At 39.0% G+C, this 21,847-nt stretch overlaps 3 protein-coding genes across 4 annotated transcripts; all 3 read right to left on the reverse strand.

Moving 5' to 3' along the window:
- Positions 1–524: 524 nt before the first annotated feature.
- Positions 525–5,775, reverse strand: psmg2 (proteasome (prosome, macropain) assembly chaperone 2). Its single transcript, XM_074614527.1, has 7 exons — positions 5,572–5,775; positions 4,551–4,722; positions 4,013–4,071; positions 3,659–3,777; positions 3,389–3,568; positions 1,976–2,096; positions 525–892 (listed from the first exon to the last, which is right to left on the reverse strand). Exons 1-7 carry the CDS (start codon positions 5,626–5,628, stop codon positions 812–814), a joined length of 789 nt encoding a protein of 262 aa, XP_074470628.1. The 5' UTR covers positions 5,629–5,775; the 3' UTR covers positions 525–811.
- Positions 5,776–7,918: 2,143 nt separating this feature from the next.
- On the reverse strand, positions 7,919–10,014 carry LOC141754916 (putative 2-ketogluconate reductase). The gene is made up of 5 exons (XM_074614348.1): positions 9,636–10,014; positions 9,144–9,315; positions 8,793–8,971; positions 8,603–8,699; positions 7,919–8,386 (listed from the first exon to the last, which is right to left on the reverse strand). Exons 1-5 carry the CDS (start codon positions 10,012–10,014, stop codon positions 8,221–8,223), a joined length of 993 nt encoding a protein of 330 aa, XP_074470449.1. The 3' UTR covers positions 7,919–8,220.
- A 1,850-nt stretch (positions 10,015–11,864) lies between these two features.
- On the reverse strand, positions 11,865–20,847 carry LOC141754998 (putative 2-ketogluconate reductase). 2 transcript variants are annotated; one of them, XM_074614528.1, is made up of 6 exons: positions 20,717–20,847; positions 16,640–17,021; positions 16,378–16,549; positions 15,232–15,410; positions 15,026–15,122; positions 11,865–14,436 (listed from the first exon to the last, which is right to left on the reverse strand). In XM_074614528.1, exons 1-6 carry the CDS (start codon positions 20,831–20,833, stop codon positions 14,271–14,273), a joined length of 1,113 nt encoding a protein of 370 aa, XP_074470629.1. In that variant the 5' UTR covers positions 20,834–20,847; the 3' UTR covers positions 11,865–14,270. The 2 variants fall into 2 exon arrangements, with proteins under 2 accessions (XP_074470629.1, XP_074470630.1); XM_074614529.1 differs by lacking the exon at positions 20,717–20,847 and adding an exon at positions 20,014–20,063.
- Between the last annotated feature and the right edge of the window lie 1,000 nt (positions 20,848–21,847).

Consider the following 21,847-nt stretch of genomic DNA (forward strand, 5'->3'; position numbering starts at 1 on the left):
TTATTTATTTCCGATTTATGAATGATGTACACCACTACTATGTGGCATCTACTGTTGAACTGCTATCTCCCCCTAAAGATACCCCTAAAAAAGACAAATGTGTCTATGGTAAATATCTATTAATATTACTTTTAGGGCCAGCATTATTTATGTCCCTTTTTCAGAGCCAAACTGTAATTTTATGGTTTTCTCTTTAAAAATGCTGTCAAGACATTCCTTTCCCACCAGCAGTCCTACACAGAAACCACCCAAACAATGATGCAGACAGAAAGGAAAACCACAAACTTGTCAAAACAGCTTTATAACATCAGTGTATGAATTGGAGTGCTGTCTTTTTTTTTTTTTTATATTACTGTGTAAGTAGTTGTAACATGTTTGTAGAAAGGAATCAAATTACAGAGGCGGGGCTGCCAGGAATACAGTATGGCACTTGGCCAACCACTTTCAGTCAAGCGGGCAGAGGCCGGGTCCAGTGAGAGTACACAATCAAAGTTCTTGACCTTTTTAGATAAATTCACACTGGCTTCTTGTCGCAATCTTTTATTGGAAAAAAAACATTCAACTTCTGCAATACTTGGAAATAGTATTAGATTCCTGTAAATGACGTAATGTTTATTGTACAACTGAAAGATTTATTACCAAAATAAAAGGAGACTGCGATAGATGTCAGAGAGTGGCAGGGTTCTTATGGGGGTCAGTTTACAACCAAGTTTTATGTCCAGACCAGGTAGACTCAATATAATACATATATCAGACTTTGCTGCAGTTCCCAGAAGCTAATTATGAGCTCCAAAAACTAAATATAGATGTATCAGAACAGTGCTGGAGGCAAGCCACTGCCAAAAAGAAGACTCCAGGAAGTTGGGATGTTCCATTTGTTGGGCTTTTGGCTCTGAAATGGGAATCAAGCAAAACCATAATTAGAAAGTTATAATCTTAAAGAGATAGTTTGGCTTTTTTTTGAAGTTGTGTTGTATGAGGTATTTATCCGTAGTCAGTGTATTACCTACAGTAGATGATGGTCGGCACACCCACAGTTTGGAGAAGCAGACAGGAGTTACTACACAGAAGCAAAGCAATGTACTGCTGTGGACGGAGGCAGCAGAAAAACATATTTTAGCCTCCTAAAAGAAAGGCTCACCTTAAAAAATCTTTATCAGTTTAAGTGTACGCTATATTTAGAAGACAGTATTTTCACTGCTTTACCTTGCCGTCACACAGCCCATTCTGACGGGGAACTGAAGCCGTTATCTACAGTATGCTCTCTTCAAAGCCACAAGACTCCTTTGACAAAAACAGTAATTTAACCTCGCAGAACACGGGGGTTGCTGGTCTACCGCTGCATCGATCAGTTAGTTTGTTTGGGTTATTGTGCAACTCGGGTGTTTTAAATGGTTAGACAATAACACAAACTAACTAACCGATCGAGGCAGCGGCAGACCAGCAACTCCTGTGTTCTGCGAGGTAAAATTACTGTTTTTGTTAAAGGAGTCTGGTGGCTTTGAAGAGAGCATAGATGGATATAACGGCTTCAGTTCCCCGTTGGAAAGGGCTGTCTGACGACAAGGTAAAGTGGTGAAAATAGTCTAAATATAGCGTACACTTAAACGGGTATTGATTTTTTTTTAGGTGGCTAAAATATGTTTCACCTACATCCCAAGTGACAGGTGCAGTAACTCCTGTCTGTTTTTCCAAACTGGAGGCGTGCCGACCGTCATCTACTGTAGATAATACACTGATTATGGATAAATACCTCATACAACCCCACTTCAAAACACCCACACTATCCCTGTAAGTCACACATTATAGTATATAGCGAGTTCTGAATCAAACTAAGCATGTTGTCCACTATGACAGAATACTTTTCTTAAGCAAGTTTCTCTGCAAGTTTATTTTCTTACCGTACTGAAAAGAATTAGAAGTGAATGGCGGTGTAATCTAACTGTGTACATAAGGCTGTCAGTTTGTCACTTACAGGATTGTCCAGCAAATGAAGCCAGTCGTTGAGGTGGTTGACAAGCGTGAAGGCGTCTGGGACGTTGTCGCCTTCTGAACAGAAGAGCAGCAGCACAGCCAGAGGGAGGTCCTCTGCACAACTGAACACAACATCCAGCACACACGGTCAGACACATAAAACAACACCCCTGATCAAAAACCTATTAGAGCACACTGTTTCAGTTTGCTGAATAAAAAAATATATATTGTAGTTGAGAAAGTGTGTTTTGATATTATCATACTAGGGATATTCTGCAGGTTTACCAGCGATCTCTCGTATCATGACAGAAAAGGTAGCTTTACCTTTTATAGTATAATCATCTAAATTAGTGTGATGCTTGTTTTTCGGATTCAGCATGTTTTTTTCAGTGCAGTCTGTTAGAATTGTATAGAAGGGCAACATTTTCATTATTAAGAGTAGGGCTGCAACAACTAACCGATTATAAAAAACAGTTGGCAACAGATTTCCCCATCGATTAGTTGGGTCTATGTTATGATGCATGACGTTGATTCATCACAACACGGAGAGAAAACAGACGGAGGGTATTTCTGTCCGTTATGTTTGTTTTTAAATTAACCACTAGTGCTTTTGTCTGTCAAAAGGGACACAAATCTGCGTGGAGATGCAGGTTTAGCTAATGTTAATTAGCTGAAATTAGGTCAGAGAGACAATGGAGTATTGCAAAACGTTATGTAGCCATGTAGCCATTAGTCAGAGACAGTCTAAAGTGAAACCTTTATTTCTTCGCAACAGAAACTTGAGCAATATCTCATCAAATATATATATATATATATATATATTAAATTACATTTCCTTTTTATTCTTAGTGCATGTCTGCATCCCCAATGTCCATGTATTTAATTTTTTTTTTTTATTGTAGTAAAAGAGCATTGTACAAGAAAATGAGGAATACGTTTTGTTTTTAAATAATAAGCTGGAAATAACAACATTTTTCTTCTTTTTTTCTTTTTATCTGATTTAATATCCACCAAAGTAATAATCGACAGATTATCAAAATAGTCGTTAGTTGCAGCCCTAATTAAGACAAAGAATACAGACATGTTTAACGGCCATCACACAGGTGGTGCACTTAGTGAGTTACATCAGAATGCTGCATGAATAAACCAGCTCAACGTGCAGTTTGTTGCTGTAATTGGTTAATTATACAGAACCATGATGACTCATGTCTCATAGACAGAAGGCAGTTACAACCCTATTTTTACTTCTTAAACTTACGTATATAAAAATGAGTCATTAGAACTTCTAAAAAAAATAGCCTCATCTTTCAAAACTTAAAATGAACACAAATAGTACAATGTCTCCTTGTGTTCTTTCAGATCAATCATGATTTGAGGTCTGTAGGAAGTTGCCAACAGGCTGATGCAGCGTTACCTGTCTGTGTAGAGTCCTTTGGTTATTCCTCCTCCAGGGATGTAGAGGCGTGGCTCTGCGTTGGCGTCGGTCAGCCCCGGGAAGGCCGCCACTCGCTCCATCTCCCTCCAGCCAAGCTCCTTTAACGCATCCGCGCTCACCTTCAGCAGGGACGGAGTGACCAGGTACCTCAAAGGAGTGCTGACATGGAAACACATTTGTTATTAGAGATGATTGTAAACAGCACAGGCAAAGACATGCAGCGGTGATGTGAAGTGCATGGTAAGGTACCCTTGCATCTGTTGGTCATCCCTCTGGTAGGCTTGGCTGCTGGACAGAACTACGGTTCTGGAGAAGCCGCTGGTTTTGATCCAAGACACGAGCAGCTGACGGAACTTTTTGGATTTTGTCTGCAATTAAAAAAAAAAGGTTAGAGCTACAAATACTGTTATGCCAATTTAATTCTACGTCCTTGGAAACACAAACTACATCATCATGGAAGATAAAGATGTCGTTGATGCTCTCTTAAAACACATCGCAGCTAAAAAAATAGTTTATACAATTAAAACGGCCTCAGACTCAAAAAACAAAAAAACAAAAAAATGAAGAATCAACTCATGCTGATGCAGCAGACGGTGGTTTCACCTGAATAATTGGCGCCCTGATTTGAAGAACTGCGATCTTCAGATCTGCTGCTGTGTAAACTGTTGATGAGAAAAAGTTGACAAATTAATTGTGGATTTAGATTTTTTGAATGTGTCGGATTTCTTTTCACTTCACAGCGGTGACAAATTACACCGCTGATGACCTGTCTCACAACTTATTCACGGTGTTCCGACACACACTGAGACCATGTTTTGGTGTATTCGGTAAACAAACAACAGTCAGTCTTCACTTTAGTCCTTGACAACCAATGATTTAGGTAGAGTGACACAAAAAGACAACTGGATCCAAAGCAACTGACAGGAGACATGGCCTGTTTGTCAAACATTACAGCACATTTCTTAACTTTCAGTACAGATCAGTGTTTTTGCGACACATGCAGGTTAGCAAAAAACACATTTTGTATTAGTTATATTAGCAGAATTTAAGGGTTTACAAAGTACCTCAAACAGGCCCTCAGTGCTAGTCGAATAAAGAACATATTTCACAGGTGAAACTTGCACATTTACTTAGATGGTACCTTCTGCAGGGGTGTGCAGCTCCTCAGCATCCTCTTTGCAGGTGGCGTACGGGTTGTTTCCAGTCATGGGGATGAGACAGTCTGTGTGTATGTAGCCCACTCTGCTCATGTTGAGAGTGGACACGATGAGGTCCACAGCCAGCTGGCCCACATTACCAACAGCCACTGCTGGCTGGGGGGAAGAACAAACAACAATAAATTAGCAAATGTTTTGATAACATATTGTTTCAGTCTTTTTGTTTTTTGTCCAAAAATGTATTTTATTTATTTTTATTGAGGAAAAAAATCTGATGATTAATCCATAATGTCAAATAATAATGAATTGCAACACTATATACAATAGTTAATACATAAATGTGCATGAGTAATAATAATCTAATGATATAACAATATATATATAAATAATAGTATAACAGTGCCATTTATTCTTACTGCTTTTTATTTGTAATTGAGTATTTTAACAGTGTGGTATTGGTACTTTTACTTTGGTAAAGGATCTGAATACTTCCTGTAATCTGTGATTCTGGGCTTTATATCTAAATAACATTGACTTGAATCTGTTCCCATTATATAACAAAAAAAACAAACTAGTCTAAAATGAACCTACAAGGCTGAAGCACTTAACTCTTTAATAATAATAATAATAATAACAAGCATTAAACACACTATCTGTAATTAACGTAGTGTTAAATGTCTATATAGATCACACCACACATACTACACACTATACATAATAGTATAACAGTCACAAGTGCCGTTTATTCTTACTGTTCTTATTTGTAATTGAGTATTTTAACAGTGTGGTATTTGTACTTTTACTTTAGTAATCTGAATACTGATGCAAATCTGTGATTCTGGGCTTTATATCTAAATAAAATTGACTTGAATGTGTTCCCATTTTATATAACAACAATCTAACTAGACTAAAAAATGAACCTACAAGGCTGAAGCACAGAACTCTTTAGTATTAATAATAATAATAACACACACTATCTGTGTATAAGTGAAACCACAGACTCACCATGAGGAGGGTGAAATCTTTGAAGCAGGTTGGTGAGTTTTGTGAAGAGATAAACATGTTGCCGTTTAACTAGCAAACAAACACGAAGCCAAACAAGTGTTTTACTGAGTAGTTATGTTATTTATATCTATTTTATCAGGATAGTTTTATTGTCATGCCTGCTTGGTGAAGTCTTTCTGGGGTCGCTTGTTGATGACTGAACAGTTTTAGTAGCTGCTGTAAAAATGCCTGAATGAAAATGTCTCTGAGAAAGGTTTATTTCAGGGGTAAAAAAAACTATTTCTTAAAGGTCTGTACCGGCTATCACAATCTGTGTTTATAGGTCTATATTTCTTTTTTTAGGAGATATATTTTAAATAATGTTTTAGGATATTAAAATCAGGCATATTAACGGTCAACCTGCAGCTCCACAAAGATCTACACTCTTCTGGATGTATTAGAGATCAGCAAGTGAAACATTTCTTACAGAAGTTAAAGAGTAACATATAGATATAAATTGTTCCTTCTTTCTGTTTACCAAAAAAAAGCCTTTGTATTTATGAAGGAAATGGAATTATATCTGTCAACAATTTCTTCCTCACAAAACAAAAAAGCAATGAAAACAATGATTGTATGCAATATCTTTAAAGTTTTTAAGTGAAATTATTATTTAATTATTATTATTTATTTATTGTGTGTTTTTTTATTTTTATTTTATGTTGGTTTTGTTTAATTTCTGTTGTCCTTTTATGTTTGGCACAGCTCTTTGTTCATGTTTTCGCTATGCTTCTTCTGTATGTAAATGTTTTTAATGTTTTCTGCTGTTACTATGTATACTGTCATTTTGAAATAATAATAAAAAAATAAAAAATAAATAAAATAACAATCACACACTGCTGCAAAAGTTAAAGAGTGACATAGATGTAAATTGTTCATTCTGTGAATCACATCCTGAAACTTGCTCTCATTTATTCTGGTCCTGTAAATTTACATGTGATTTTTGTGGAAAGATGTCAATAATTTTATACTTGTTAACATTTACTCATATTTTGTCCTGTACTATAGAAATATTATATTTGGTTGCTATGATTACAGTGACAAAGACAGTAATGCATTTTTTCATATTAGTTTAATTTTAATTCTCGCGAAGTTCCACATTCACAAGTAACTTTACCAAAAAAAAGCCTAATTTCTTTGCATTTATGAAAGAAATGGAATTATATCTGTCAACAATTTCTTCCTCACAAAACAAAAAAAGCAATGAAAACAATGAATGTTTGCAATATCTTTAATGTTTTTAAGTGAAATTATTGTCATACTCTCACGTGGTCTTTTTTTTTTGTTTTTGTTTTTTTATTTTATGTTTGTTTTGTTTCATTTCTGTTGTCCTTTTATGTTTGGCACAGCTCTTTGTTTATGTTTTCGCTATGCTTCTTCTTTATGTAACTGTTCTTAATTTTTTCTGCTGTTACTATGGATACTGTCATTTTGAAATAAAAAAAATAAATACAAATTAGAGATCAGCAAGATGGCAACAATATTTCTTTTTGAACTTGCCGTTAGACATGTTTGACGCCTTTTCGACAGTTGATATGGGGGAAAAATGCAGCGATAGTAAACTATGTTAATCCCACCGTTAAAATGACATGATATAAGACGCAACGAGAGACATTTTCAAAAGAATAAATCATAAAAACAGGAGGAGGACCAGAGGAAAAGCTTAAAGACACTTTCACGAAGAAGAAGAAGCGGAGTATTTGGGGTAAACAGTGGTGCGAGACGGCTTTGAAGTTTAACTGAGACCTCAAGAGAGCAGGAGAATACACGAACATTAGGGGACATCAGTCAAAAGAAGAACGTTAGCGGAAGCAACAGGTGTTACACTGAAATTTGTGACCGTAGAGGCCGCTGTTCCACATTTTCTGCATTTTCACTGTTGCTGTGATCACTAATAATAATAATAATAATAATAATAATAATAATTAGAGTAAAACATTCAATTTAGCCATAAAAAGCCCCAAATATGTACGTACAAATAAAGTAATAGAAAAGCTAACATATACAGTTTGAGATGAAAGTGACTGTAAAATCAGAAATATGAGTGAAAGGGAAATCAACAGTTGTGTAATAATGCATGTTATAATAATAACACCATAGATATAAAACTGTTTTATATCTATGAATAACAACATGTATTGCCTCAGCAAATGATCAACAAAAGATAATGAACACCGGTGCAACATTCATTGTGATTTGTACCTTTATTATCTTCAAAACATGTACAATCAAACTGAAGTTGTAATTGCAAATATGATAAAATGTAATTTTTAATAAAATTATAGACTATATATATATATATATATACATATATATATATATACGAAAGGGGAGACTCGTGGGTACCCAAAGAACCCATTTTCATTCACATCGCTGGCGATCCCGGCCCCACGTTATTGTTAAAATCATTGTGTAATTATGTAATTTCATATCCAACATTTGTTTACAGACGAGTGATATTAAACATTTGCAAATGATTAGTTATCTTATTGTAACATAAACGTGTTTATCACAGTTATAATGGCATATAATTTGATAGAACCACAAAACAGGTAAAAACGAATTTATTGATTTCATATTGCAAAACACTAATTACAGTCAGAAGAGGTAACATCAGTGAAGAAGTTCTGGTTTGACTTCATTGGGAATAGGTTGGCCTTTCAGTACAGCCAGAGCATTTTCTACCATCCTCTGCACCATCTTTCTTGTTGTAGTGTAAGTGTTGGTGCCAACGTGGGGGGTGATCAGCACATTAGGAAGGCCAAGGAGAGGATGATCCCTGTACAAGATGAAGAAGAGGAGTTGTTAGGAGCCGAAAAGGCTTCTTTTTACTATTATTAGCTAGCTGCCTTCTACGGCTGGAAACATGGTGGATGAGAGCAAAGTTGCGGGCCAGAAAACTAAAACAACAAGCTAAAAGATGACAGAGCTGTACAGAGCTGCAGGGTCTCTATAACTTCTACTGACTTTTTTTCAAAAAAGAGTGTGGTGAGACCTTGGTAATGGTTCAGGGTGAGTCACGTCTAATGCCGCCGCATGAATTGTTCCAGACTGAAGAGCTTCGACTAAAGCATCCTGGTCCACAACCTGACCTGAGGCATGAAAAGTCCAAAATTAGAGTTAATAACTTCATAGAAAATTCTTTAACTAAGATTAGTAAAGTCTAGGGAACACATTATCCTTACCTCTGCTGATGTTGACCAGTGTTGCCGTGGGTTTCATGAGGGACAGCTCTCTGTGGCTGATCAGGTCTTTGGTTTCTGGGGTCAGGGTGACCGCCAGCATGACAAAGTCTGACTCTCTCAGCAGGTCGTCCATATCCTCACGGTAACTTGCACCCACCGCCTGCTCATCTTCAACACTCCTGAACAGCACAGAGAAAAGATAAAGCTTAACTTTGGCCCTGTTCAGACCTGGCATTAACATGCCAGAATTTGATTTGAATTAGTTTGAAAATGTAGCTTAATGCATTGACTAAGAACTAAGTAAGGAATTTCTAAATTACCAAATTAACTATTTTAACATCAAACTTTTACCTCCTTTTCCTGTTGTGATACAGGATCTTCATGTCAAATCCTTTGCCTCTTTGAGCGATTTTGCAGCCAATGCTTCCCATTCCAATAATCCCCAGAGTCGACCCTGTGACTTCAGCTCCCATTATGTCTAGTGGTATTGAAGTGGTGTTGGGGTCAACAGCTATTTGGTGACCTACAGAAAAACAGGACATTCTCTCAGACAAGCTGAAGGTTTTTTTTTTTTTATCAATGCCATATTGAGGAATGTGCCGCCTCTTTTTTGGCTTTCTGTAACAAACAATTTATGAGCACATTAAGTTACAATTTTTGTCAGACTTGTTCTTAAGCTGTATAAGTGTAAAAAAACTAGAAGTCTTATGTAATTGTAAGGATTCAGCTAACCCTTGACCTCGAGAGTCTTGGGATACATGATGTCATACAGATTATAAAGCCCTTTCAGAAAATGTATGATTTATGATTTCAGTTTATATAAATAAAATTGACTTGACTCACCTTCAACGATCCTGCGTGCCGATGCCAGAAGCAGACCCATCGCGATATCTGCAGTGGCATCGTTCACCACATCGGGCGTGTTGGTCACCTTCACTCCCAGACTGGCGATGTACGGCAAATCCAGGTGGTCAGTGCCCTTTCCTGGGCCAGCGACCACCTTCAGTGAGGGAAGCAAACCGAGCAGCGAAGGCTCGGCTACAGGGTAGCCCTTAAACATTAATACGGCCTGGATTTTAGGACCGTGCAGCAGAGGGTTTTGAAGGAAGTCTTTGTGACAGATGAGTTGGAAGTGTTGTTTCATTATGTCAGTGACCTCTTCAATGAAACATTGTTCACCCTTCACTGAGATCAGAGCACATGGCTTGTTGTTGTCTTCCATTACCTGGAGTTAAAACACAGTTTGACAAGCAGTTAGACACTTGTTTCATCTCATGTCAAAGAGGGGACAAAGGTGGTGTATATGTTGTCTGAAACTGCCCTCTGACTCTCGGGGGCCCAAAGACTCCATGTGTTTATTAGCACTGTTTGCACTAAAATACATTATATTAACTGAAATAATAGAAGCTTAAAAAAAAAGTTTGAAATTTTGGGAAATGTGCTTATTTGCTTTCTGGCAGAGTGTTAAGGCTGGCCCACACTAAAAGATTTTACAAAACTTAACAGATGTTGAAAATGTGAGAGACCCCACACATAACGACATGTTGTGTTAAATTTAACAGTTTTGTTCCTATAGTGTGTGGTGAGCAACGACTTGGCCAAAACAGCACACCAGACACTAACAGACTCATTCATGAATTCACTTGGTGTGTGCTATTGAACGACTGATTCTTCGGCTCAGGGGTGTATGTTCATACACAAATGGTTCTTCGGCTCAGGGGTGTATGTTCATACACAATTGGTTCTTCGGCTCAGGAGTGTATGTTCATACACAATTGGTTCTTCGGCTCAGGGGTGTATGTTCATACACAATTGGTTCTTCGGCTCAGGGGTGTATGTTCATACACAAATGGTTCTTCGGCTCAGGGGTGTATGTTCATACACAATTGGTTCTTCGGCTCAGGAGTGTATGTTCATACACAATTGGTTCTTCGGCTCAGGGGTATGTGCTCATGAACTGGGTTCATGAAGAGCTGCACTGAACAAGAATCTGGAGCAGTGCTTCCCGGAAGTTAACCTGGCTCTTATGCACAACTGCACACGCACCATACAGAAGCAGGTTTTTGGATTCACCCATGCTTGCAAATCGAGTTAACGTGTTCCTCTTTAAGATTTGTTAAAAAAAAAAAGAGATTTGATCACCAATCTAACATCACTACCTGTCACAATTTGGGAATAGCAGGTTTGGACCCAAACACACAAAACCCTGATGGCAACAGGTGGCGTTCAATGATTTAAGGGGAGACACCCCAGGTGAATAGGGTAAAAAAATGAACTAATAACTAAAAGATATCACCATGAAACTTCCCCAGTTGATTACTTAGATTAAGATAATAACTTTTTTGTATTACAAGTTTTCTGAAATTTGATGTTTAAAGATGCAAATCATTATCTCATTAAATATGTGCTGTGAACATTGAATAACGCTAGGTTAAAAATTCTTGTTTCATTTGTTGACATCTCTTTTTATCACTCCATAAATCAGAAAATACTGTCAACCGTTTGTCATGTTTTTAGTAATAAAATGTTCTATAAATGAAGCCATGAAAGATATATAAACAAACCCTACAGTAGAAACCTTCAGAATATAGATAGGAATGAAACTGGGAAGTCTGGTGGATGTAAGTGCTACTGAAGTGGAGATTTCTGACTCAGTATGAGTATGAGGAAAAAAAATCCTTTTGAGAAAATGGCCTTTAAAGATGTACTTTAAAATGTCATACATTTTGCAAGACACCACAGGTGAATAATGTAAAAAAAAAAAAGAATTAATAGATATCAATCATGAAACATCCCCAGTTGATTAGTTACAAAAAGGAAATCGTTTTTTGTATTACTGGTATTGAAATTGTATTTTTAAATATAAATGAGGCAAATATAGCGTATTAAAATAAACACCTGAATGTGTATTTTAGATGTTTTCTTCACACTAGACTGAAAGAAGACATCTTATAGAAGCGAATTAGCCAAAAATCTAAAATCTCAGAGCATGAAAAACAGTTTACACTGTCGCAATTCATGAATAGCAGGTTTGGATCCAAACACAGAAAACACTGTTGAGGAGGCATCAGGTGGTGTTCAGTAATTTAATGATGAAAAATATACTTACTAGATGCAGTCCACAAACAGGCAGGTAACAGAGGCAAATCCAAAAAACAAACAGCGGACACTAAAACACTGGGAAACTAACTCTGTAAGACTTCTTCACACAAGGAGAGATGACGAACTGACAACTGGCACAGGGAGAAAAAAACCCAGACTAAATACACAAGCATCTAATTAACTAAGCAAATAAAGGTGGAGAAAAACAGGTGGAGAAAAGACAAAGCCACTCAATATTTTTTTTCTACGCTTTCTGAAGTCCAACACAACAAATTTGACACAATGACAAACGGAAAGCAAAACGTTTCATTTCTCTGTAGGGTCCTTTCCATAATGTTGACAGACACTTCAAAAAGTGACTTAGACATAACAACATGGGGAAATACATAATGTAATATATAATAATAATATAATAATAATTATAATAATACCAGATAGTCTTCACAAAAAGTACGAGGGCTCTTGACACAGAGCCAAACTGTTAAATAAACTTCGTACTTTGTTTGTGTTTGTGTTTGTGTGCGTGTGTGTGTGTGTGCGCGCATGCGTGTGTGCAAATACTATTTTCACCAGGGGCAGAATATCCAATGTGGCTTTTAACTCCGGGGTTTATATAACATAGAGTAGGGCCGTTGTAAAAAATGTCAAACCGGTTTGATATTAAGCCACAACTAGGGATGCTAATAATTAACCGTTTAACCGTTACCCGACATTAAGCATTTTAACCGATTAACACTATCGGTTAAAACGGTTAAAAGAAATGTTAATAATTAACTAAAAAGCTGAGAAAAACTTGTCATTTAAAACAGAAAAGCTGGTCCACCATAAGAGAGTCTGAGCCGGCGTTTCAGATACGGGAAGTTGGCTCCCGTCTATAGCTCGCTTGAGCGAAGGATTTGTAGCCTCGTAGCATTTATTCATCAACAAATAAACTGTACACACATTGTCTGCTACACCTACGTTCACAGCTATAACGCCGCCGACACACACACACACACACGGTCTGTCGGAAACTCACTGAAGTTGTGCCATGCTGACACAGACTGTATGTGTGTGACAATGGTGAGCACGAAGCTACCAGCAGAGCTACAGATGCTAACGTAGCACAAACACACTGTTTGTCGGACAATCGCTATCTTTAATCCGGGCAGGCAGAGTGTCGTTACGCCGGGCAGAAACACAGCTGACAACCTGCAAGGAGGTGCTCTAGGAACTACACGGTGCCAGACCCCCCCGGCCTGTTCGATGGCCACGTCTGGCCCATGTATTTGAAACACAAGAACATCTCCAAGAGCAACCCTAAACTAAATGTGCGGTGGAGACTTTTACTGGGAAAGTGGCTGCATGTCCGCGACACTACACGCAGCACCGTGGCTACTGAGTTAACTCTCCCTGACGGGTGAACTGGGGACTCAGTTGTCTGTTGTGCTCATACACTTCAGCTGGCGCACCGCTGCATGCGAGGCAAAAATCTTGTCGGTTAACGGTTAATAATCGGTTAACAAGGGTTATCGTTTAAGATTTTTTTTTTCAAAATAAGCATCCCTAGCCACAACACTGTAGCGGTGTACCAAATTTTACCACTAGATGTCACACTTGACCAGCCAGTCCACCAAAACTCAAAGGAGCGGCTTGTCACTAAAATGAGAAAACAGCTGGTCCACCTCAACAGCCCACCTTAAAGGTATAATATGCAACAATTTCCTAAAAAACAATGTATAGGCTGATACAGAAATGATCCTTCTCAATCCCCACTAGAAATGTGTTTATATTAAATATAATGTTTTCGCTTTTCTTCTTATTTTGCTTTACCTTTGTGCGTCTGCAAACGGCCTTTGGGCCCCACGTGGGGGTTTAAATACCATCGCTTTGTCATGCCCCTCGGCTTCTGATACCAAGCACAAGCATTATACAGATCGGCACATGTCCCCATTTAGATGCTTTGCGGACGTATTTGACGGATGAGAACGGGTTTGTTACATCGCTGTGAGGTCCCCTGTTCCTCTGTCTCTCCTCTGCTGTGTGCAGAGTGCTGCTATCGGTGTGTCAGTTTGAAACCAAGCAGAGAGGACAGCCTGCCTTTCGGCTGCATTGATATAAAAATAATGATATAATTGACTTCAGGACATCTCAGACTACATACATGCTGAAAATCAAACATTTTTACTGTATTAATTTAGACATTGTCCAAAGTAAAAGTCCCTAGGAGTGTATAATTCAACTTTTTCCCATGGTCTAGTGTTAAAAAAGTTAATAAAGATCACATAAATCTAATATTGATTTTGCAATACTTGTAGAATCGGCACCCAAGTATCATAATAGTATTCAATCGGGAGATCGTCCCAGCCCTACTAACTACAGACAGGTGAGGTAACATCAGTGAAGTAATTTTGGTTTGACTTCATTGGGAATAGGTTGGCCTTTCAGTACAGCCAGAGCATTTTCTACCATCCTCTGCACCATCTTTCTTGTTGTAGTGTAAGTGTTGGTGCCAACGTGGGGGGTGATCAGCACATTAGGAAGGCCAAGGAGAGGATGATCCCTGTACAAGATGAAGAAGAGGAGTTGTTAGGAGCCAGCATGGAGTTGGTTGAGTGTTGGTAAATGTTAAACTCAGCTTCTTTTCACTATTATTATCTAGCTGCCTGCTACGGCTGGAAACATGGTTGATGAGAGCAAAGTTGCGGGCCAGAAAACCAAAACAACAAGCTAAAAGATCGCAGAGCTGTACAGAGCTGCAGGGTCTCTATAACTACTACTGACTTTTTTCAAAAAACAGTCTTGACCTCAAAATGAAAACAATTGTATCTCATTTGAAATGTATGAATGACACTGACTTTGACCTATAGTAACGTAATTGTACTGTCCTTTTACGCTGTATGTAAGATGCTGAGATCCCTGAATACCTTGTGTGTCAAGGTTCATCTTCATGCAGTCAAAGTGAGAGTGTAACTTTTGCTGCCAATTAACTCAATTTAAAGTACACAGCAGTTTTTTTAATTTAAAGTAAGACTGTAGTAGCAAAACTCCTTAGTGTATTGAACTGAGCAAAGAGTAAGAATGTTCTTCTTTCAAAAGTTACATAATGTCACTTTAATGAATTGTTAACTGGTTGAAGAGTGTGGTGAGACCTTGGTAATGGTTCAGGGTGAGTCACGTCTAATGCCGCCGCACAAATTGTTCCAGACTGAAGAGCTTTGACTAAAGCATCCTGATCCACAACCTGACCTGAGGCATGAAAAGTACAACATTAGAGTTAACATCGGTGTTTCAGAATAACTTCACAGTAAATTCTTTAACTAAGATTAGTAAAGTCTAGGGAACACATTATCCTTACCTCTGCTGATGTTGACCAGTGTTGCCGTGGGTTTCATGAGGGACAGCTCTCTGTGGCTGATCAGGTCTTTGGTTTCTGGGGTCAGGGTGACCGCCAGCATGACAAAGTCTGACTCTCTCAGCAGGTCGTCTATATTCTCACGGTAACTTGCACCCACCGCCTGCTCATCTTCAACACTCCTGAACAGCACAGAGAAAAGATAAAGCTTAACTTTGGCCCTGTTCAGACCTGGCATTAACATGCGTCCTGAGTGATCGGATCTCAGGTGGACAGTCTGTTCACACCTCGCATTAGAATGCGTCTCTGTGAGCAGCTCTCACTTTCCCGCTCTATATGCACATAAACATGTAGTAAACACGTGGTTTATACAGAAGCTGTTGTGACGTAATATTACATGAATGTCAGTAGTAATATCCTACATATTCGTGAATTCAGGTACATTTTGTTTGCATCAAAATATGAGGTTATTGTAACGGTGGTCCCCAGGGACCTCCGTGCCGCCGGCACCGCTGCCAATGCCAAGCAACAGCTGGGTACAGAGCTCCAGAGAGCCGGGGATGAGAGAGAGCGAGTGGGCAAGCGGGTGTCAGCTCCGTGTGAAGCACCGGAACAAAAACACAGACACATCCACATCAGTATGATAATAATGAACTTTGCGTGCCTAATCTGATATTCTGTAGATTATGTAGCCTCTAGATAAGATATATTTTAATAAAATACAGTTGTACCGTCAAGATACAGAGCACAAACGCCGTTTCCATGCTGCGAGGCAGACAAGCGCTCTTAGCCTGCCTAATACCAGGTCTGAACGGGGCCATTGTTTATTCATTGCTTTAAAATATCTGGTTATAGTCGTGTTTACAGAAGTTAGCAAAACGAGCCGTTTTTCCACTTTTGGTTAAAAGTGGATGATATTATGCGAGGCGAGCACAGGATCCAAGCTAAACGGCTCTGTTTTTGTTTTTCCTATTTGCAAGAACTTAGCCTACATGGACCTTTTCTCCTATCTTTATTTTTTTAGTATACGTTCAGGAATTATGCCTGAATTTGATATGAATTAGTCTGAAAATGTAGCTTAATGCACTAAGAACTAAGTAAGGAATTTCTAAATTAATCAAATTAAGTATTTTGTCAATAAACTTTTACCTCCTTTTCCTGTTGTGATACAGGATCTTCATGTCAAATCCTTTGCCTCTTTGAGCGATTTTGCAGCCAATGCTTCCCATTCCAATAATCCCCAGAGTCGACCCTGTGACTTCAGCTCCCATCAAGCGTTGTGGTATATAAGTGGTGTTGGGGTCAACAGCTATTTGGTGACCTACAGAAAAACAGGACATTCTCTCAGACAAGCTGAATTTTGTTTTATCACCAATGCCACTTTAAGGAGCATTGACTTGACTTAACTCACCTTCAACGATCTTGCGTGCCGATGCCACAAGCAGACCCATCGCGATATCTGCGGTGGCATCGCTCACAACACCGGGCGTGTTGGTCACCTTCACTCCCAGACTGTTAATGTACGGCACATCCAGGTGGTCGATGCCTACTCCTGCATTTGCGACCACCTTCAGCGAGGGAAGCAAACCGAGCAGCGAAGGCTCGGCTGGAGGGAAAGAGTTCCACATCAATACGGCCTGGATTTTAGGACCGTGCAGCAGAGGGTTTTGAAGGAAGTCTTTGTGGCAGACGAGTTGGAAGTGATGTTTCATTATGTCAGTGACCTCTTCAATGAAACCTTGTTCACCCACCTCTGAGATCAGAGCCCATGGCTTGTTGTTGTCTTCCATTACCTGGAGTTAAAACACAGTTTGACAAGCAGTTAAACACTTGTTTCATCTCATGTCAAAGAGGGGACGGAGCTCTGAAACTGACCTGGGCCCCCTGACTCTCAGGGGCCCAAAGACTCAACACTACAACACATTATAAACTGAAATAATAGAGGCTTTAAACAAAAAGTTTGACTTTTTAGGAAATATGCTTATTTGCTTTCTGGCGGAGAATTAGATGAGAAGATCGATGGCTCTAGCTTCATATTTAATGTTCAGACATTATGACAGAGGACATTACATATGTCACAGTATTACTCACAATTTCCTAGATGGATTCCGCTGGTTACTTAAAGGGACTATTTGTAACTTTCAGAAATGCTTCTTAACAGCGACACAGCGACACCCTCCGCCCGCAGCCGGGGGCAGAGGAAGACACCGGCAACCGGTCGGTAACGAGACAGTAACGTTTCTCTCTGCGGAGCCCCGTTACTTCCCAAGACAAGGGAAACCTCTGTTGGTCTGGAAGAGCTGCAGCATTTATTTCTGCACAAACGTCCCCTGTACATTCACTAGATATTCTCAGAGCTAAACTAACTCTTCTGCAGTGTGGAGTGAGCGCGCGTTCACATCTAGAGGTGGAGCGAGTACGCGAGATCGCGCTGTCTGCGAGCAGGCAGAGGAGACAGCGGCCACACGCGAGCGCGCATATGCGACGAGCATGTGTGCCGACCCGCTACATTTATACGCGTAGAAAGTTACAAACAGTCCCTTTAAATTCAATTTTAATTATATTGCCCATGTGGAATCGTATTTCTGATCACATATTCTCTGAAGTTGGTGGATTAGAATTTCTATTAGTGTGCAATTATAACAGTGAAAAAAAAATCATATTTGCCTTTCTAACTTCAACAAACAAGCTCTGCTTGCATGGTCTTTGATATAGATAGATATATCCCGTAAGCACAATTTTTCACTGCAACACTATTTAATATGGAACAACGGAGATACAAAATCAAATCTCTATTTTTAAGAGTGGTTCAATAATGAAGCTTCGGGGATCAATAAAGTATTTCTGATTCTGATTTATTTCCTGGCCAGAAGGAGGGAGGTTCGTCCAGAAGTGGCCGCTGTATTTTATACCTTGAAGAATGGTGCTTCATCCAGCTGTGAGTTGGACTACGAACGGAGTTCACTCCGTCACAGAGTGGGAGGGTGTAGGGACCGGATTGGAATTGGATCTCATTCACAATCTTTCTATCTCTCTCATGCCGTCATTATAGCTACAACCACTCACTTTCTGCATCATTCTTCAAAGCATCACGGTTCACTTAATGTGGAACTTGAAGTAATTCATTTTAGTTTGTCTATCATGACGACAAATATTATTTAAAAAAGTTCATGTTCCCGGTTTAGATTTGATAGGTATGGAGACTGGAGCCTTAATTGAATATCTTTTTGATAATGTTTTTGTATTTGCTGAATTTCTTTCTAAAGCATGGGATAGGAGGAGAAAAGTAGGTACTATAGATAAATTCCTCAGAGTCTTATGCCTTTTGTCATGATTGGCATTTGTGTATGCGTCTTGTGCTTAGGGAGCTGTGTTTGTATATCTGTGACTGTTTATTTGTTGTATTTCCATTGTGGGAGATATCCTGGAGCATTAGTTGTGGGAGGTTCACGTTTGCGATTATGTCTGGATGATGTTTAATTTTATGTTTGGATGATGCCGGTGTACTGTGCTGTTAGTTTATGGTGGTCTAACATGCCAGATCGTTTGTTTGTTTTGTTGCTGGTTAATGTGTCTGAATAATCCCATGAGGGATGGGTTATGTAAATGATCGGACAAGAAAGTAAATTAGTCATTCATTCATTCATTCAGTATGTGTTGTGGTTAAATCAGTAACTGCAAGGTTCTCTTATGGTACCTTCATCGCTGTCTCCATCTTTTGGCACTTGTTTCTACAAGTTCTGTTGAATGGGATTTAAAGGACTAGTGTGTAACTCAAATACACTGTAAATTTAATACGTTATATACATTATATCGTTTAATTAGGCAGTTAGAAGCTAGGCGTGTCTCCTCGCCACCAGCTTATACAGTTTTCAGTTGAGTCCCTGACCGAGTTATACCGGTAGGGCTGAGAACCTGACCCTTTAATTGGAGAGCTGGACCAGTACCAATGACTTTGCTGCTTTTTGCTATAATTTACATGTAGATATACATAAATGGCATAAAAGTGTTTCATGTTTATAAATAAGCGTCTAGTAATCAGGTTTAGGCTCTGGTCTGTCATGACCTCTCTATGGTTTCTGGTCCCACGCGACCTCTCTTTTGCACTGTTCTCACTTGACTTGGGTCGATGCAAGCATAACTATAACATGTTTTACTTGTAAACATTTCTCCCATGTCTAATTTTCTATTTCTGCTTAGAAATCCACAGCTGCAGTAAGGTAATGTATTAGGGAGTGTTTTCTTCCTCTTTCTTCTTTCTCACGATGGAGTGTAATTGCCAAAGACTTAGCACTATTCATTTTATCTTGCACCATGAAATAAATCATTGTTCATTTGTTCTTTTAATAAAAAAGTGTGCTTTAACCTATCTAATTGTAAGTACGACCGTGGCTGTATTCCAAATCACATGCTTTTTCTTTTTACTTTCAGCATCAGCTGCCCTTGTAAAGTACGTACTGGTGCATGCAGTATGCATACAATTGGGACATACTACTTCATCATAACATTGCACTTTGAGCTTTGACCCTCTTGCTTATATCCGCTGCGCAGAGGATTGTGGGTCAGAATAGCCAGAAAAGCATGCTGGCTTGCATACAGGAAGATGTACAACATGCAGCACCCTCTGTCCTTGGACCGTAATCATATCCATTATCATCAATTACACATATTAATAAACAATCAATAATAACCAGAGACACCTTTATAGGTCACATATGAACAATGAGAAATTCAGTAGGAACTTAAAACCCTGCCAAAATTGGGAATGGACCGTACAGCACTCACAAGGGTGTTTTCTGTTCGCTCTGCCCTTGACCTAGGAAGAACTACTTGTAGTATGTGGAGGATTTTCAAAATAAGAGCTTTTTTTCCTCAAGAACACTGCCACTGCTATTACTGCTAGTCCTACTCCTTCTACTTTTACCACTACTAACAATACTACTACTACTACTACTAATAATAATAATAATAATGATTTATATTGTTAGTAGTTTTCAGTGTTTCAAAATAATCCAGGCCTTCCAGACCTTCCATGGCCTCCGCCATTTCTGACAACGTCAACAAGCATGTCACAAGTTGAGTACTCTGAGCTTTCACAAACTTTCCACTTATGAGGTTGTGAATACCACAAGAGGGTGGGGTGTGTTCAAATGGATTCTTCTCGTGAATACAGTAAACACGACCCCATTTGAAGGCCCCATTGGTTGCACTGAACTGATAAAGTTGCCATAACTAATTCAAATAACTTTAAGTCTGTGTTTCAGTGCAGTATTAGTATAATTTAATTTTAACTAACCATCTCTGGACCATAATTCAGCCCTTAAATCTGACTTGTACGAAACGCTCCATCATCTCTCCCTCCTATCCCACAACTCTATAATGTTACACTCCTCTGACCTTAAGCCCGGCACCCAACACCACATTTTGTATCCTGCATATCCCCCAAAATACTCTCATTATAAACTTTATATTGCAAGTTGGACAATACCTTTTTCTGTTGCATCTGGCGTACAGATCCATGCAGGTTTGCCACTTTAAGAAGCCGTGACTTTTGTGCTGGACCCCACAGTCTCCCAACACACCGAACATAGCAGAGACTTTGCATTCTGGCTGGCAGGCTGTACTGCGGAGTACAGCCTGCCAGCCAGAATGCATGGATGTGTCAAAATGTGCATGCTGTGAAAGTCCACAGGTCAAATTGCCATGAATGAATTATTAACTTGTGGGTCAACATAAAAATCCCAAATGGGTGCTCAGAAAGAAAATGCATCAAATGATGCAAAAATATTTGATTTATGTACAGTAGTGGTGAAATGGTTGAAATGGTATCCACATTTAATTTGAGCATTTGAGTTCTCACATTCAGCTGGAGCTTGAGGAGATTTTAGTAGAAACTGAAGGTCAAGAGGGAGGGCAAGATGAAGATTACACATTACTGAAAGCAGAGGGCCGTTTATACCGAGTTCATTAAACACTAACCGGGCAGGCAGAAGCTTCAGAGTGGTGATTGCACAAGACTGACCACAGCGATCAATGGTCAAAAATCTCCCCACCACCACCCAAAAAGACCGTACACAACAAAAAAGACCAACTTTTTCAGTCAGTTCTCCTACTATGTTATGAAATGTAAATTGTCAATTGAACATGTAACCACTAGGTGGCAGTACTACATTAAGATGTGTCTGTGTGGCAGCACAGTGACTTCACATGTGTTTGAATGGGCTTATCAGTGATGAAAGTCTTGAAAGCTGTTGCTCAGGCTGTCACAGCCTACACAACCTGCCTGCACTTATTGCTGCTTCTTTTGTGTGGGATGGATGACCCCAACCACCCTTAGTTTTTCCATTTACAGTAGCATATCAGAAGAAGCAGCAGTCGACAGCAACACCGTGTAAGACATTGGTTGCCAACCTTTTGGGCTTGTTAATCTACTTCTTTTGACCCATTAAAGTGAAGAAATATGTGCAGGTTATGGTGTGACATGAGAGTGAGTTAATGTTTCATCAGAAAGGTTTTTACAGGCCTGAAGAGGTAAATTCCTCTAGTAGCTATTTCACAAGAACAAAGCAAGAATTATAGAAAAGTGACCAAAAAATGTTTGTTAGCCCTTTAATCATCT

This window comes from Sebastes fasciatus, chromosome 17 (genome assembly GCF_043250625.1).
Source record: "Sebastes fasciatus isolate fSebFas1 chromosome 17, fSebFas1.pri, whole genome shotgun sequence".
Lineage (NCBI taxonomy): Eukaryota > Metazoa > Chordata > Actinopteri > Perciformes > Sebastidae > Sebastes > Sebastes fasciatus.